At 39.8% G+C, this 15,907-nt stretch overlaps 1 protein-coding gene across 9 annotated transcripts in view; it reads right to left on the bottom strand.

The window, feature by feature from the left end:
- The window catches only part of NFIA (nuclear factor I A), a 254,575-nt gene that overhangs the window by 52,849 nt on the left and 185,819 nt on the right, over window positions 1–15,907 (bottom strand). For 4 of the 9 annotated variants that reach the window (XM_082313301.1, XM_082313299.1, XM_082313300.1 and 1 more), the window contains 3 exons: window positions 10,169–10,255; window positions 9,093–9,131; window positions 268–396 (listed from right to left, as the gene is read on the bottom strand). The exons of 1 other annotated variant lie outside the window; for it this stretch is intronic. In XM_082313301.1, coding sequence (XP_082169427.1) covers window positions 268–396; window positions 9,093–9,131; window positions 10,169–10,255 — 255 coding nt within the window. The remainder of the gene's footprint in view (window positions 1–267; window positions 397–9,092; window positions 9,132–10,168; window positions 10,256–15,907) is intronic. 4 more of the 9 variants (XM_082313305.1, XM_082313303.1, XM_082313302.1 and 1 more) reach the window with 3 other exon arrangements.

The following is a 15,907-nucleotide window of genomic DNA, read 5'->3' on the forward strand; positions in this document are numbered from 1 at the left end:
TTCAAATAAAAACCCCAAGCCCCCAGAAACCAGCGTTTCCACCTTAGGCACTGTTGTATGGTCATCAGGAGGTCTACCGAACAGCCCAGCCTAGCAAAACGAAACGCAGGTCTTGACAACTGAAACCTCTGGGTTAACAAGCTTTTGAAGCACAGCCTCTCATGGAGTCACACGTGGCGACGACTTTCTGTGGAAAGGTGCTGGGATGGACACTGGGTGCCGTGGCTAACGTTTAAGCTGCCTGGGGGCTCTTGGGTTAGGCCTCACCTCTGGGTCCTGTAATGACAGGTCGATGGTGCTGTGTGAAAGCCGTTCCAAGGGAGGAGGTCTGCGAAGGCGAGGGACTGCTGAAACCAGACTTCTCTGACTTCTTTAATGTAGTTGGCGATGGCATTCCTGGCAAGAATGATTGATAAGTGCAATTTAATAATGCTAGGTCATGGAACGACAGCCTATGCATTGTGAAAGTGGGTGCAGAAGCAGCTAGATAAACTTAAAGGACAAATGAAATGGAATACAACAGCAAGCTGAAAGCTCACTTTTATTTGTGGTGTTTTTTGAGGCAGAAGTGGCCATGGTTTGCTCTGAGCAATGAGTACTAAACGGCAGCCATATTTTTCTTTTAAATCTGAGATATGGATAAGATGCAGCTTATTATTGCTACTGAAACCTACTCTGCTTTATTTTTAGAAATCTGTAATAGCTGGAGCATTTGGATTTTTACAGGCTTTTTATGAGTTCTGTCTTTCACTCACTGGTTTAGTAGATTATTGCAAATGGATCTTTTAAATGTGCTGCACGACTCAAGGCACAACTAGAGAATAAAGTTTTCTGAGTTCAAACTCTGCCTTTCCTTACTCTCTTGACTTCAAAGGTATTTGAAAGCAATATATTTATGTGGTTGCCTTTTGCTTTCAAATTTTTTTAAAGGGTGAATGGTATTTGTGTCTTGATATTAGAAGCCACACTGGAATTTTTTCAGAGTTGTTATTATGCCCTTGAACTATTATATCAAAGGCTTCCAATGAAAATCAGAGTTAAGTTGCCATTGGGTGAAACCTCTCCCGTGGACAGGCAGAAATGGTGTAATGCTAATATGACCGGTTTGTTATACTCTGTAAGAATAACTCCTGCTGATATCATATCAAGCCCATGGCACCAAAAAAATTAGTGGAATGAATATATTGCCTTTTCTGCATATGATTTATGCTTGGATAAAAGAATATTACAGCATATAGATGAAGAATATGTATGTGCGCTTGTATTATTCTCTATATTTTTACAGTCCTAGAGGCATATGGGTATTCTGATTATCTGCACATACTCTGAAAACACATAATTTCCAGTATATACAGTACATCAGACATTTTGCATATCCGTAGGGATATAGCAAAACAAAGGTGCAGAATAGTTGAGGTTTCAGGAGCAAAAGCAAAATATCAGATAAAGTGGAAGTTGAACTTCACTAGCAAAGTCATTCAACCTTATTTCCAACTCTGTATTTTATAGAATTTAATTGTTAAAAAGTAAAGAGAGAGGCCTGGACAATATTATCTCTGGACAATACTATTAACTTTATATTTAATAACACTAGTTTTATAGTCCCTGGGATGTTGATTGCAATATGCAGGAGCCTTCTTGTACTTTATAAGCTGCACTGCTGGGGTCTTAATGGTTTCAGTGAGGTTTTGCAATATATATTTCAGAAAGTTAAATAAAGTAAGGGAGTAGTTAGAGTTCCAGTGTTGTACTTGCAGCTTTCTGTTTTGAAACTGTTTGCTACAAGGGTTTGTTGTTGTGGTGGCTTTTTCCTCATAGCAAGAAAGGTTACATACTTAATCTTTTAAAAATAAAAGTTTAGAACTGACAGACTATTGTGCAAGAAAAATAGTGGGTTGTCTTTTTTTTCGTATTGGTCTTAAGGACTTTGGAGTAGGGACAAAAGCAGAAAGAGTTGGTTTGGTTTGGGGGCAAGAGAGAAAAGGAGACTGAACTAAGGCATTTCAATGAAATATTCCACTGCAGCCTGCTGAATTTCTGCTCAAATGGCATGTTGGGATGTAACTTAGTTATTGCTCTGTGTTTGAGTGTCCATATTCAGGACAAGGATACTCAAAAGAAGCAACGGTGCTACTGACCCAGATTTCCTTATGATAGAGGAACTGGGGATGGAAACACCAAGGAGCATCGACTCCAGCCCTCAACACAAAGTCAAGGGTCAGTGGCAGTATTTGTGCTCAGGGCGGCGGGGGCAGAGGAACTACGCTGCTGGCAGCAAGGCCATGGGTACATCTCTTCTGTGCTGGGCTGTGGAAGGGTCTAGGTTTGACCCCAGAGCAGGTTTTAACATAGCAGGCTCCATCCCTCTAAGTGCAAAATATCATGGGCAGAACAAGTGACTGTTTATGCACAGGGATTATCACACTAAAATATGCCTGCTTGTGAGCTGCTCTAACCGCAAGGTCGTGCAGCACTCTTGCGTGGAGGCACAAGGCCCCGCACGCAGCTGACGGCTGCACAGCCCATGAGCAGAGATCCAGGAGGGGACAGGAGTACCTGTGCCCTGGGCAAGCAACGGAGGTTGTGGAAGGAGTAAGATCTCCGAGTCTATGCACTGTATGGTTCAGCTGGCTCATGAACTCCCTGCTTTCCCCCATATCCTCTAGCTGCATACCCTCTTCAGGATTACGGGAAAGATAATAAAGCTTCTGAGAAAGTGAAGAAGCTATTCTTTCACCCCTGGGCTAAAAAATCTGCTTGACTCATCTAAACCGTGGCAGGGGGAAGGTGCAGAGAGAACAGTGGAATATGGTTTAAAACTGTAGCAAGTTCATGTGATTGTGTCCAAACACTGGAACTTGAGGAGCTACAACAAAACTGATGAATGACTTTGCACTGTGGCAATGCTGAGCAGTGTCACATTCATATGGGGATGAATTTTATAAGGTTGAGACAGCTGTTTTCATGTGAAATAGAGATTTTAATGTATCACTGTGTTATAAAATTCAGTAGAAAGAGAAACTGAAACACTGATAATTGGTTCCTACTTTTGTTGTATTTGTTTGGCATCGTTGTTCTGATTGCCATTATTATCACTTCTTTTTTCTTATTTCAGGGTATTCTGAAATGTATTGGTTTGGAACAGTCCAACTCTACCATGTTTTTATTTTGTTTGAGGCTTGTAATGACACATTTTATTTTCAGCAATCATATCCATCAGATCTCAAGAAAAAAATGGCTGCTTCCTAGTTCAGAAGAATATGCAAACAGGAGCTTAATTACATCACTTAATATTGACCAAGAGAAAGAATAAATGAGCTTGCCAGCTCATTTCCAAAGCATGTTTTGTCCTTTAAGAGGGGAGGGTATGACAGAAAGTTAGGCAGTGCAAAGCAATTAGCATCATTCACATTTTATGTTGCGCTAGCATGGTGCTCCAGCAGCAAAATTCAAACATTCTTTGAATGGGTTAATAAAAGAAGAAACACAGTCGGCATGCAAGAAAAAGGTTTCCAAGAACAAGCCAAAATATGTCCCATTCTTCTAAATTTATCACAGCCATGTCACATTATCCTTGAGACTGCCAGGAATGTCAATTTTTTTGCATTTTTAAAAAAAATCTCATTTAGCACCATATGTTTGGTTAATGTGCCTGATATATCCTGCGTATTCTTTAGTCCATCCATTTCTAATACTCATTTTCTTTTTTTTCCCCCTTCCTAAGCCATATGTTACAATGCTGGTCATTCTATCGAAGCTCCTTTCTGGAGCTGAGACTGAGAGTGAGGGAACTCGGGTTTAATCACCCAGAAAAATTTAAATCTGATACTACAAGTCTTACTTTTAGGTAAGCAGTCTCAACACTTGAGTTAGCATGGTGTATATTCATAGCCCGGTGCCTATGAAAATCAGGCCACCTATGAGACAGCATGGTGTATATTAACAACCGTGAGGCAGGAACTAAGATGAATGACTAAATATGGAATTAGGTGTTTAATTTTTGGCACCCATGTTTGAGACTTTTGGCTAGTTTTAAAGGTCTTCTGTTTCATACCTAATGAGTTTTAACACATTTAGTGGTCCCCAGTTCGCAGCCTCCCCTCCTGTGTTGCTCAGGGATGCAGGAAATTAAAAAGTTAAAACTGAAGCTACCCCGGGCAGAGCCCAGGGAGGATGCTGCTGCCTTACACGGCTTTCCTCAGCATTGTTCCCAAGAGCTAATGAATATTGGGGACCACTGCACTGAAGACCAGATTTCAGCACTTCACATGGCCCCAAGGAAGGGGCAGTGCCAACTCGTAAGGACACCTCTGAGTCCCAGCTCTCCTCTGTCTCCTGTCTGGTGCAGGGCAGCAACAAATTACAACATCCCCCAACCCGTCTCAGCTGTGCTGGCCGGTGAATAGGGAATGGAGCCAAGGATCCTCCCCATTCCCTGCCTTTTTCTATCCATCTGCTCCGAGCAAGGAATAAACAAGAACAGCCAGAACACAACGGCTGGGTAACCCAGGTGGGGTTTAAAAGTGTTTCTTACCATTCTGTGTATAGGACTGTTGTCCAAATCACAGTCACACCTGGCACTTTTAGGAAACACAGATTTCATAATTCAGGTCTGAGTCTCCTCTGAATGTTATTTAGAGTGCCAGAGAAGAAAATCAGACTTAGTCTATTTTCATCTTATGGCAGCTTTTAACTACAGAATAAATGGAGAAGTTAATTGCTAAATAAAAAAGAAAATAAAGGGATTTGTGGCATAAAACGCAGATGGAAGTCTGAGTGGGTGTGTTACTTTAACTTACTGTACTTGTGTTCATGTGATTGCATATGTATGCCAAACATATATGGTCTTAGCCTGCTCCCATTAACATGAATCCGTTTTTTTCACTGGACAGAGGGAACCAGATCAAAGACCATGATGGTGCTAAATGGAACAAGATGTGTACTTTCGTATTTTTTTCCAAAAGGAAATATTAATTTGACATTGGTTTTTCAGTTGAAAAGAATTTTAATTGCAGTACACAATAAGCAGAAAATTCAGACAACAATAATCTTGAAACTGTTAGCAGCATTATATTTCTATCAAGGAATTTGTGTGCCTTTTCAACATTAGAGCTTTCTGAATTTTCATTAATTTGGCATTTCCCTAAACACACAAGTTATTTTGTTCATTCCACATCATGCATCACACCCTTCTGCTCAATGCATAATGCAAGCGTAAATGGGATCCTTGTCCTTGAGAGACTCTGGTTACTGGAGCCATTGCACGGATGTTGAAGTCCCGCAGTAAGACTTTCCAAAACTCTGCACTTCGCAAACCTCCAGCCCAAGTTTAATCAGTGAATGCACAGGAATACTTCATGTTCCTCATCTTCTAAGGGACACTGGAGCATTGTGATGGTTTTAATTCCTCTACCTCCTTATGTTTGCCAGTACTAGAAACGCACCACATAAGAGTCTTCCTTGAGTACAGCTAAAGATCTTCAAATTTTCATGTATGAGGCTGATATATATTTAAATGGACCAGAAAATGATGCGTGAGAATTGAATGCACAAATCCTTCCCAGAACAAATAAATATCTATGAACCTATTTTCCGTATACCTATGCACCTTACTAACAGAGGTACTGAAATTAGGATTAACTGATAGAGTGAGTGGAGTCACAGCAGTGTAAGAGGAGAACAATTCCCCTTCTCTCCAAATCTATACCTACATCTGTATCTGTATCTGTATATCCATCCAATTTCACTTGATTAATTACTAACATTATTCTGACTGCACACATCTTAAATAACTCCATCTCAAGTTAGCCACATTGGTAGACCAGCTAAAATTCATCTCCAAACATGACTTTTGGATAATTACCCCAATATTCCCAGTAGCTCTCTGCCACTAGACTCTTCATGGAGATTTCATAACAAAAGCTATGAATGAAATATGGTTTGGATCTTCATTCTCAAGGGGCACTATGAAAAGGAATCACAGAAGCTCAGACATTACCAGGTGGACCATGAACTCAACAACATGCAGAACAAATAGATGATGCAGAAAAACAAGTCGGCTGTTGAAGAAAAAACTGGTATGTGGGAAGAATTTGTCAAGGAATTTTCATCTTTCTGTGCAAATTATTCCAGCAATTTCACTGAAATCAGTATCAACATAAATGCCGATCAGCTGCTTTTTTTTCTGGGGAATTCTTAATTTCAAGCTTCTTGAAATTTTGATGGCTATACTACTGTCAATCATAGTAAGTCTGTTCTACTTAGTGCTGAGCAAACTTCATTTGTCATCAGCTGAGATATGATCACACTAACTGCCATCCATCAGTTTACTGTATTAGTTGCTCCAGTATACACAAAATACAACGCAAATGGAAATTCACTCATCCTAATGAAGTGCTCTTTAGTTTCTACGTTTTGAACGGGTACTTGCTCCCCTGGTCACATTCTGAGTTACCATGATCACTGATTAACTACCTGCCAGTGAGTACCTTGCTTCACAGGACTAAATCCAGCTTAATAAACAGTGATTTTACAGAAGAAAAACGAAAGCTCTCCCTCTATCCACTTATCAAACTACTGCATATGCATCACCAACACACACAACCAGTTTCCTCAGAACTCGACATCTGACAGATCCTCAGGAAAACAGAGCTAATCTATCCGTACCCAACAACATCGTATCATAGGTGACTGCCAGATACTTAAGAAGCTATCCAAAAGAAATGTCACAACTCTTTTTCAAGACACTACAAAAGAAATGTTCCAAATAAAATAAAGCAAATGCACGTACAAGTAAATGAGCCAAAGAACTTAATAAAAAGAGATTGATTAAAATGAGGACCAGAATGTTCAAAAAGGACTGAGAGAGAGAGGTGCCAAAGGCGCATTAAATGGATTCAATGGCTTTAGGTTTTAAATGCTTTTGGACTCCTCAGCAATTTTTAGCCAAAAATGATAATTCAAGTTAGAATCAAAATTCTGATGTCACTTAGGAAAAAGAAGGTTGAGATTTCTCCTTTGCTCTATTTACAGAGGAGAAATATCAGTTTATACCAATGGAAAATCTTGTCTACGGAATTTTAAAACTGAGCAGTACAAGATTCATCATTATTTTAAAACCCTGCCCCATTAAAATCTGCCTTAAACGTTCCCATAAAGTGTATTATCTTATCTGTTTGCATCTATGTCTACAGCATCATCTGGATTGTTTTAGATCTCCTAAGTTAGTCTTCATTCTTGCTTTGTTGTCCAAGTGGTTCTTTCAATAACTAATAAACTAGTAGCCAAGATATTACCAACTTCTTCAAAATATAATTGCATGAGTCTTATATTTGAAAACTTTAATGAGAAGTGTAATAAACAGCAAGATAATTCTCCCTTTGATTTAATGTTAGTTTCAGTATCATTTTGCATTGTATAAATACCTATTGTAATAAGAATAAAAAAAAATTCTAATGACGTCTTTAGACATCTCATCATTTAAAATTCATGACTACATTTGTTTCATTTCAAATGTTGAGAGTTTTTCAGCACACTTGGCAGATTAGATATAGCAGCAGGGACAAACTGCAGCCATCCATAGGAGAATGTACCTTTATGTGGGTGCTTTGGGGATGGAACATCTATAGCTGTAAGGCAAAAAATGCCATCATAAATTTGGATGGCATTTACAAAGCCCTCTAAAAACTCTTTGCATATGATTATAGCTGAGGTATGATATTTTTGCAAGTAAAAGACCAAGAATAGATTTATATTTCAACTATATCTTCCTGAGATGCATATGGATGCTAAATTGCAAGTGATACTAAAGGGAATTTTAGTAACTGGAGAGGATGGAGTCAAATTTTCTGGTTTCTTTTTTTATTTTCTTAAAAATCATTTGCTCATTATTTGCATGCCATCAAAAGATCATTGGCTATCCAGAATATATATAACAATGACGGCTGCTAAACACTAAAGGCATGAGATGGAGATGGGTAAATAGGCAGATTTTTTTTGACCTGTGACCTCAGTAATGTTTTTAAATTACTTTTATGATGACAAGACTAAGTTTGGTGTTAATATCGTTTTGAAGACTTAATCGGTATACGCTGCCACTGAACACATGTTTTAATTAATAAAAGAGCTGTGGTCAGGACTGAAAATAGCTCAGGTAATTTACCATGTACTGTAGAGTCACCTGATTTCTGCACAATTTGAGGTGAAGAGTTTATATATTATTCCAAAGAAAGAAAGAGTTGCAAACTGAATTCATGTGCATCGTACCAAACCAAAATGGATTTATAATTTGACAGGTCAAGAGTGTACTCATGGAACTGTTATGTATTGCTATCCAGTGGTTCTTGGTATTTTTGCCATATGACTGCCCAGGTTTGACAGTCACAGGACTGAACAGTCATCTCATTTCTCCGTAACACAAAAAATAATTTGTAGTTGACCTACAGCTGCTGTGCTCTTTTACTGGAAAGTGTCCATTGCCAGTTGTACGCTGGTGAGCGCCCGCTGGAATGGCACTGTGGACCTGCCACCGGCAGCTCCTGGGGAAGGCTTGGCAGCTCCCAGGCAGCAGAGACTTAAACTGCTTTCCAGCAGATCGGTTCTCAGGCAGGTGGTATCAGATAGGTGAAATCAGCCTCACTTTTCTGCATTCCCAATGGCTTTAGGATTCTGGGAGGAACAAAAAGTCCTCCTGGAAAAAATAAAATGTTCTATTGCAGAGAAGGCAGAGCACAGCAGTTTGGCTTTGGTATCATTTCCAGAGGAGCCGTGTATGACCATGCCGCCTGCAGGTCTGCTTGCATGATCTGCCCAACACCTCTCTCATCTGCTGAGCAATTTAAAACACATCTGACAGAGAGGCAGAGGGCTCGCAGGGAAAACGTCCCTGTAAGTTCAATGAAAACAGGCAGAGGTAACAAGTAAGTGCTCCCTCCAGTGCTGTCGCTCTGGCAAAGTGCTCAGCACGAGCTCTCTCCTTACTAGACACTGGAGAACCCACACAAGAGGGACACCTGGTACATCCCCCCAACCAACACAAAATGTCTATGCACCGAGAACAAGAGCATTGGCATTGTTTGAATAAGCACACCCACCATGTAGTGCTCCGCGGTGTTCGGGGTTTCTTAGATATCCTAATTTTATAAAAGAAAGTAAAAGAAGAAAAAAGAAACAAGGTGAGAGAGAACACTATCATATTTTGTAGCAAGCAGGATACTGTGTGAAATCTTGGCCCAGTGAAGTGATAAGGGGGAAGCTTTCAGTTTGCTTAAGGGAAAACTTACGAGCAAATAGTAAAATTACCAAAATACCACATTGCAGAAAATGGGTGCATTTAGGTTCAATTAAGCTGTAAAAAGGAAAATGGCACTTTAGCTTACAAAAATGAAGGGACATAGGGAGCTATCAGAAGTAATTTTACAAGATTTGTATGCATGAGGATGCTGCTTCACTGGACCAAGAAAGCTACAGTATGGGACAGGATTTTTCTTTTATTAGACACTTTGCTAGATAGCTTTGTCGAACCTCAGAAACTGCTGCTCTGGCATTATGAAATAATCCTACAAAACTTGATCTCATGAGCTTAGGAACACAGAAAAATAGCCATGCCAAATCAGATTACAGGGATCCACCTAGCCCAGTATCCTCTCTCTGACAGTGGTAACTAATGGATGCCTAGAAAAGAGTAAAAGACCAGGGAAAGCATACAGTGATAATTCTCCAAAATACTCTCCCAGCCTCCAATGATTTGTGATTCAAGGACTTCTAGGACAAAGTTGGTATCATGGTATTGAAGATAACTTGCATCCAAATGCACAGATTTACACCCCCCCTCCTCCCCATTTTTTGCATTTTTACCCCCATAAGACTTCTACTAGTCACACAAAAGAGGTTTCACAGTTTGGTGCTGGCAAGTCCAGTGTTCTTGCCACTAACTCTGAATGAGCTAACAGCTTTCAAGCCCAATGATGTTATGTGTATAAGAGCATCCAACACTTTTTCCTACGTAAAAAACTGACGTGTGCTGAGGTGCTCTAAGTGTATATACTTTGGGAGATTTTAATTTTTTTTTAAAAAAGCAAGAATCTGGCTGTAAATTGATATTAACATTTTTCAGTATATGTGTAAAACACATGTTTCAGAAGAATAGAAGAGAGAAACTGTCACTCACTGGGAAGCTTTAGAGCTATCTGGCTCCCTGGGAAACTGCATGCAACTATTCTGGTGTCCAAGGGTTTGACCAGTGAGTTTCCTCTTCCTGCAAAGAATGAATGCAGAAGTAATAGAAAGTCTGAGGGGGAAGATTTTAGCAAATGGCTAAAGATACTCCTATTCTGCCCACTCCAGCAGGTAGGAAGCAGGTGGTGGTGGTGGAAGAAAAAGGGTGGGAAAGGAGAAATGCCTACCTTCCCCTCCCAGCAGCTGGCAGAGGGCAAGGGCAGGAGGCTAACCTAGGAGAGACTCGCACACTCGCAGCTCAGCCCTCTGAAATCCCTTTGTGATGCTGTACTGATATGCAACGATGCTGACAGGTCATCGCAGTCCCAGCACTGCCACACAATGTCAGGACGTTCTGCTCTGATTATCTGGGGTCTTGCTGTGACTCCCTTTCAGGACAGAGCATGGCTCACCGGCACTTGGTGATTGAAACTTAGCGCACTGGGGTGGCATAGCTTCATTAATGCTGTTACCAGTAACATAAAAATCCTGTACGCCCAAACAGGAACAGTGACTTCTTAAGCATCATGCTTATTTTACTATCCACTTTTCAGAGGAGTTTTCTGACGTTTTAATTTTCTAATCAAATCGGTGCCTACATGTGAAATTTTTACTTCATTTATAAAAAGAATCAGTAAAAGTAGGGGTCTAAAAAAAAAGCTTATCCTTACATTTTTGATGGCATATTGACTTTGTAAGAGTCTAAAGGCAGGAGTGATATATTAGGGAGTCTCTATAACTTTACTTAAAGCAAAAATTGGAAAGTGATCGAAAAGTTTTATAGAGGAGAGCAGAAATATAATTTTAAGCCTCTTAAAATTGCCTGAACTGTGAAATCAAGTAATGAACACTAGAAAAGGATCTGTCAGCTGGAATCAAAGCTTAGACTAGTCAGCATTGTCTTCCTAAACCTTATTATGGCAAAGATTTTTCATCTCTGCACTCTGTTCATCCCAACAAATAAACTGACTTGACCTCCACCTGTTACTCGGTGAAGTCCACTGTCATCTTTGACTAAACCCTATTCTTTCCCTTCAAAGCCCTCTGCACCACTGAGAAGGTGGGAAGACACAGCTGTGCACTGATTCAAGTTGGTATCAGTTCATAACCAGACAGCAATTCACAGTACAAATTACAAGCAACAGAGGAGAAAAAAAAAATGTAGTGCCAATGAATTCTGGAAGGGGGCAACATTTTTCATCAATTTAACAATGAGATTTTCATAGAAAGAAGTTCTTTTTTTGTGTGATATTATGAACTAGCATTTGAGGCAAGAAACATTTTGCTTATGCCATAACAATGAACCTGTGCTAACACCACATAGGAAGAATTGAAGAACATAATGGAAGCTATTTGTGTTTCTTTTATATTTCATAAGTCGAATGCATTAACTGTTTCAAAGAGGTTCAGCTCCAAATGTGTGTAGGTTTCTAGACTCAGAAACAAGTCACGGCTATATAATGTAACATTGCTAAATAAAAAAAATAATATTATGGAATACAGAACAGCAAGATATGTCATGAGGAAAACCGTATAGCTATAGCAGTCATTTCTTCAAATATATCATCATGACAAAACCATGTAAGAAGCTTTCTAATACAAAGACATATCAGAAAAAGCCATTTCATATAAAGTTGGACTTCTCTGGGTGATTAATGCTACGTTCAACAAAGGAGACAGTGTCTGTCTAATTACATTAAATACTTATCTTCTAGGGATTGGCAGGGTGTTTCTGCTCAATGTCACTTTTCATGACAATGTAATGATAGATCCGTTTACTTACCAGTGCCATTAGCAAAAATTGTACTGTTTTCTCAACTGCCCTCATATCACGAAAATATTTGATTAGCACACTGTAGCTTATCTAATACTCTAAGCAACATATTCTGCATAGTTTTCTCTCTATTAAAAGAACAAGATTACAGCTTGTAAAATTTTTATTGCACTCACACAAAAATAAATGAATAATGTGTGATATACTTCAAGTATCTTACTAGTTCACAAAACAGGTTTATTTGATTTAAAATATTAACTTGTAGTTAAAATATTAAGATTTTGGGGGAAACAAGCAAACAAACAAAGTCAGTGCTCTGAGGCAGTACTTCCCATCCAGTCTTTAGTTATGATTTCCTTTTCATTTCAGCACACCTTTTGAAACTTTTAATACCTTGGGGGGGGGGAAGCTTTCATTCCTTTGCTGAAAAATAGATATGGCCATCTCCCAAGTCTTTAAAATTCACCGCATCGTGAACTGACTCTTCAGAGTCATGCTACTGTGCCAACATACAAAGAACAATAAACCTCTGGAAGAATGTACACAGCAAAGGCAGTTTATATAGTAACAAGATAATTTCATAAACCTATATTGAAGAGAAAGGCTGTGATGTAACATTCTAGCAGTATATATCAGCTACCTGATATTTACTAACAAGGTTAAACTACTATCTGTTTGTCTCAGCACTCTTCATAATTCAGTTTTTAATGGATGGACAGGAAAAGTCAGCAGTGTATGGCACAGATCATTTTAGAAATAGGACAAGACAGCTTACGGCAGTATCTATTTCAAAACACGCTCCATCTTTCCATACGATCACATCAAGAGTCTATACTTAGCAACTACAATACTTCAAATCTACTCATAAATCCTTTGAGGGGTAGATTTCAATTTCTAAGTAAAACAGCAAATTGGAAAAAACAAAGAATCCTGAGGAGGAGGTGTCACTGTCAACTGGTACCACGTATAGTGCATCAGCTCTCATCTTCTGGGTATCTTATGCCTGTGCAGGAGAAGGCACATGGGAAGCTTCCTTCAGTGAGGAGTTAGGACATCAACACCATTTTGTTACAGCTGCTCACACTGCCACGAAATGGCAGCAAGAACGTACCAAAATTGACTCATATTAGGCATAACTCGACACAGCAATGCAGAATTAACCAAAACTGGCTTTTAAAATCCCTTGCAAGTGACTCTTGCAGCGAGAGGATGACGCCGCAGCCAACTGCCACATATGACTCTCCAAATTAATAATGGATTTAGGATATTCATTCCCTGAGCTGCGAGGGTTCGGGGTGTGTCTGCAATTATCTAGATATAAGTCTGACACACATTATCCTTCTATCAATGTCATTTCCCTTAGTAGCCAACAGATTATCAGCAGCTTTGTGATATTCCAGGTGTCAAAGAAGAATTAAAACCACAACAATTGCACAAACAAAGGGACAAAAGACGGGATACGTGTTTCTGAGCCCTGCATATCAATTTAATATGTGCAGCTGACAATGATGCAAATGTCCTCGGGAGAGAGGCAGCAAGATCTGTGCCCAAACATACACACACCACCGTCAGCAAGATGGCAGGGAACAGAAGCAGTAGGATTCCCAGCCCAGGACACATGCCTCAGCAGGCAAAGCAACCCAATGAAACAATCCTCTGGTTGGGGAGAATTTTGGAAGCACCTGATATGGGAAAGGGCCCTAAACAAGCCAGATGGTACTTTTAGCTGGCAGCAGAAAGTAGGAGACAGCCAAAAACATTACAGCATTTCCCCAAGAGGCCAGCAAATCGATTTTTAACCATTTTTTTTAAAGTGACGCTATGAATATAAAAAATAATGTTTCTATGCATTTTTAAATCACTAATTTTATGAATAATACACTTAAGAAGGCCACAACTGGAAGAGATGTGAAAGCAATGGATTTTGACTTTCCCAGGGTGGTTGTATATTTGACATCAGGTTTCTATTCAGTCACTGCCACTGTTTACTCTGAATTAAGTGCCAGTTTTTGTTCAGGGTTTTCCACATAACATTAAAGAGAAAAATCCTGCAGAAGTAGAGAAATAGCACTGTAAAATCACAATAGCACAACAGTTAACAGGACACGGGAGAAATGTTGTTTGTAAGACTGCTTTGCCCTCTTAAAACCTGTTCCCCACAAATTATTGGGTTTCTAGATGATCATTTTTTAACAGAGGGCAAACAATTTATTTCATACTCACAGGTTCCCATTTGGCTAAGGATTTGCATAGGAAATACAGCTGTTTTGGGGATCTTTTAATTTTTAAAATCTCCAAATGGCCAGGATTTGCAGTTCTGCCTGGATGACAGGACTCTCTTCAGGAATCATTTTGATGTCAGATATCAGACCTTTACCTTGACAGTCAGAAGGAGCTCCTTGTTTTCAGCGGTTTTCATTCAAGGAATGGAAAAGAGATGCAGGTCGTAAGGACCAAAAGGGCAGGCCGAGGCAGAGGAGTCATGAAACAAGTGGGAATGACCACTACCCTTTGCTTCAAACATGCACCTCACACCTAGGACTGGCGAAGTTCAGAGGAAGAGTCAGGATGATGCTTTACTTTCATTTGCCTTTATTTCGATTAACAGTAAAGGCAAGCCCTACGACAGGGTTAAATCTGGACTACATCCAAAGTGCCTTCTCCTGTTTGGAGCAAGGTAGTGCATTAGCATACTGTATCACAGATAATAGTCCTGGAGACAAATGTGGGCTGCTGTAATAAAATGGGGTGTTACACTATGTACAAAGAAAGTCCATACACTTCTATTTTTCAAATCTCATTGGCTGTAAATGCTTACTTTTAAAATAAAATGTATTTCCTTCCTATAGGTGGAATCTAAGACTGCCTCCAGCCCTTGCTGATATAAAATAGTCCCACTCTTTTCAAGAGTACTGCTCTTGGACATGAGGACTGCAGGTATCATCTCACTTTGCTGGCTTTTGGGTGTTCGAAGATCTGCACGCAAATCCCAGTGAGGCAAACGAAGACTGTGCACAAAACAGTAAAACAGCCTATAATTTTCCACCTAATTTTAGCAACAGGATCTCTTATGTTATGCTTTTTGGTATATATCACACTAAAAATAGCAGCAACCATTGATGTAAGAGAATAGCAGAAAGGATGATCTCAGTAGGGCTGCGGGCTGTGCAAGATCGGTGTGGGCAAGCAGAGGTGGAGGATGCTATGGATTACCCGCTCTCCCCTGAGCAAGGCATCAGTGAAATCAGAATAGAACTGTGGCCAGTACACACACTAGATGAAGCCACTGCTGAACTTTAAGTCTTCGTGGAGCTGGAAAATGAAAGAAAACTAAGAGTACTTAAACAGCATCCCTTATTTAGGCTGCAGTGTCCTCATTACAGTCACTCCAGCGGGGCTTGGCTGTATGGGGTAGCACTGCATTCATGCCATAAGCTCTGGTGTTATGGGTCAAGGTTACAGACTACCCACTTTGGGTGAACAACATAGCTGCTATCACAGCACATATACATTCCTGGAGGTATACGATGACTCTGCAGCCACTCAGCCAAATTGTTACCTGAGCTAACAGGATGCTAGACAGATTTCTCTGCTTTCCTATGCTCACTGACTGCTGCGGTCAAAGTGTTGGGGCACCACTTAACTTGAAAGAAAGTAACCAGGGAATGATTTATTCACTACTTCTGGCAGTAAAAAAACCACCAAGAAGCATCAAGAAAAATGATCAGGCAACAGACAAAAGACATGGTTCTTCCTTAAACAGCACTGAGTAAAACTGGAACTCGATGCCATGGGATGTTGTGCAGGCCAAAATAAAGAATGGGTTAAAAACATCTGAGTGCCTCTCCGAAAGAAAAGTCGACTGAAGGCTGTCAAACACAAAGATGCAAACAAGAGCCTCTGGCTCATGAAACCAAG

The sequence above is a fragment of the Platalea leucorodia genome (genome assembly GCF_965183815.1).
Source record: "Platalea leucorodia genome assembly, chromosome: 5".
Lineage (NCBI taxonomy): Eukaryota > Metazoa > Chordata > Aves > Pelecaniformes > Threskiornithidae > Platalea > Platalea leucorodia.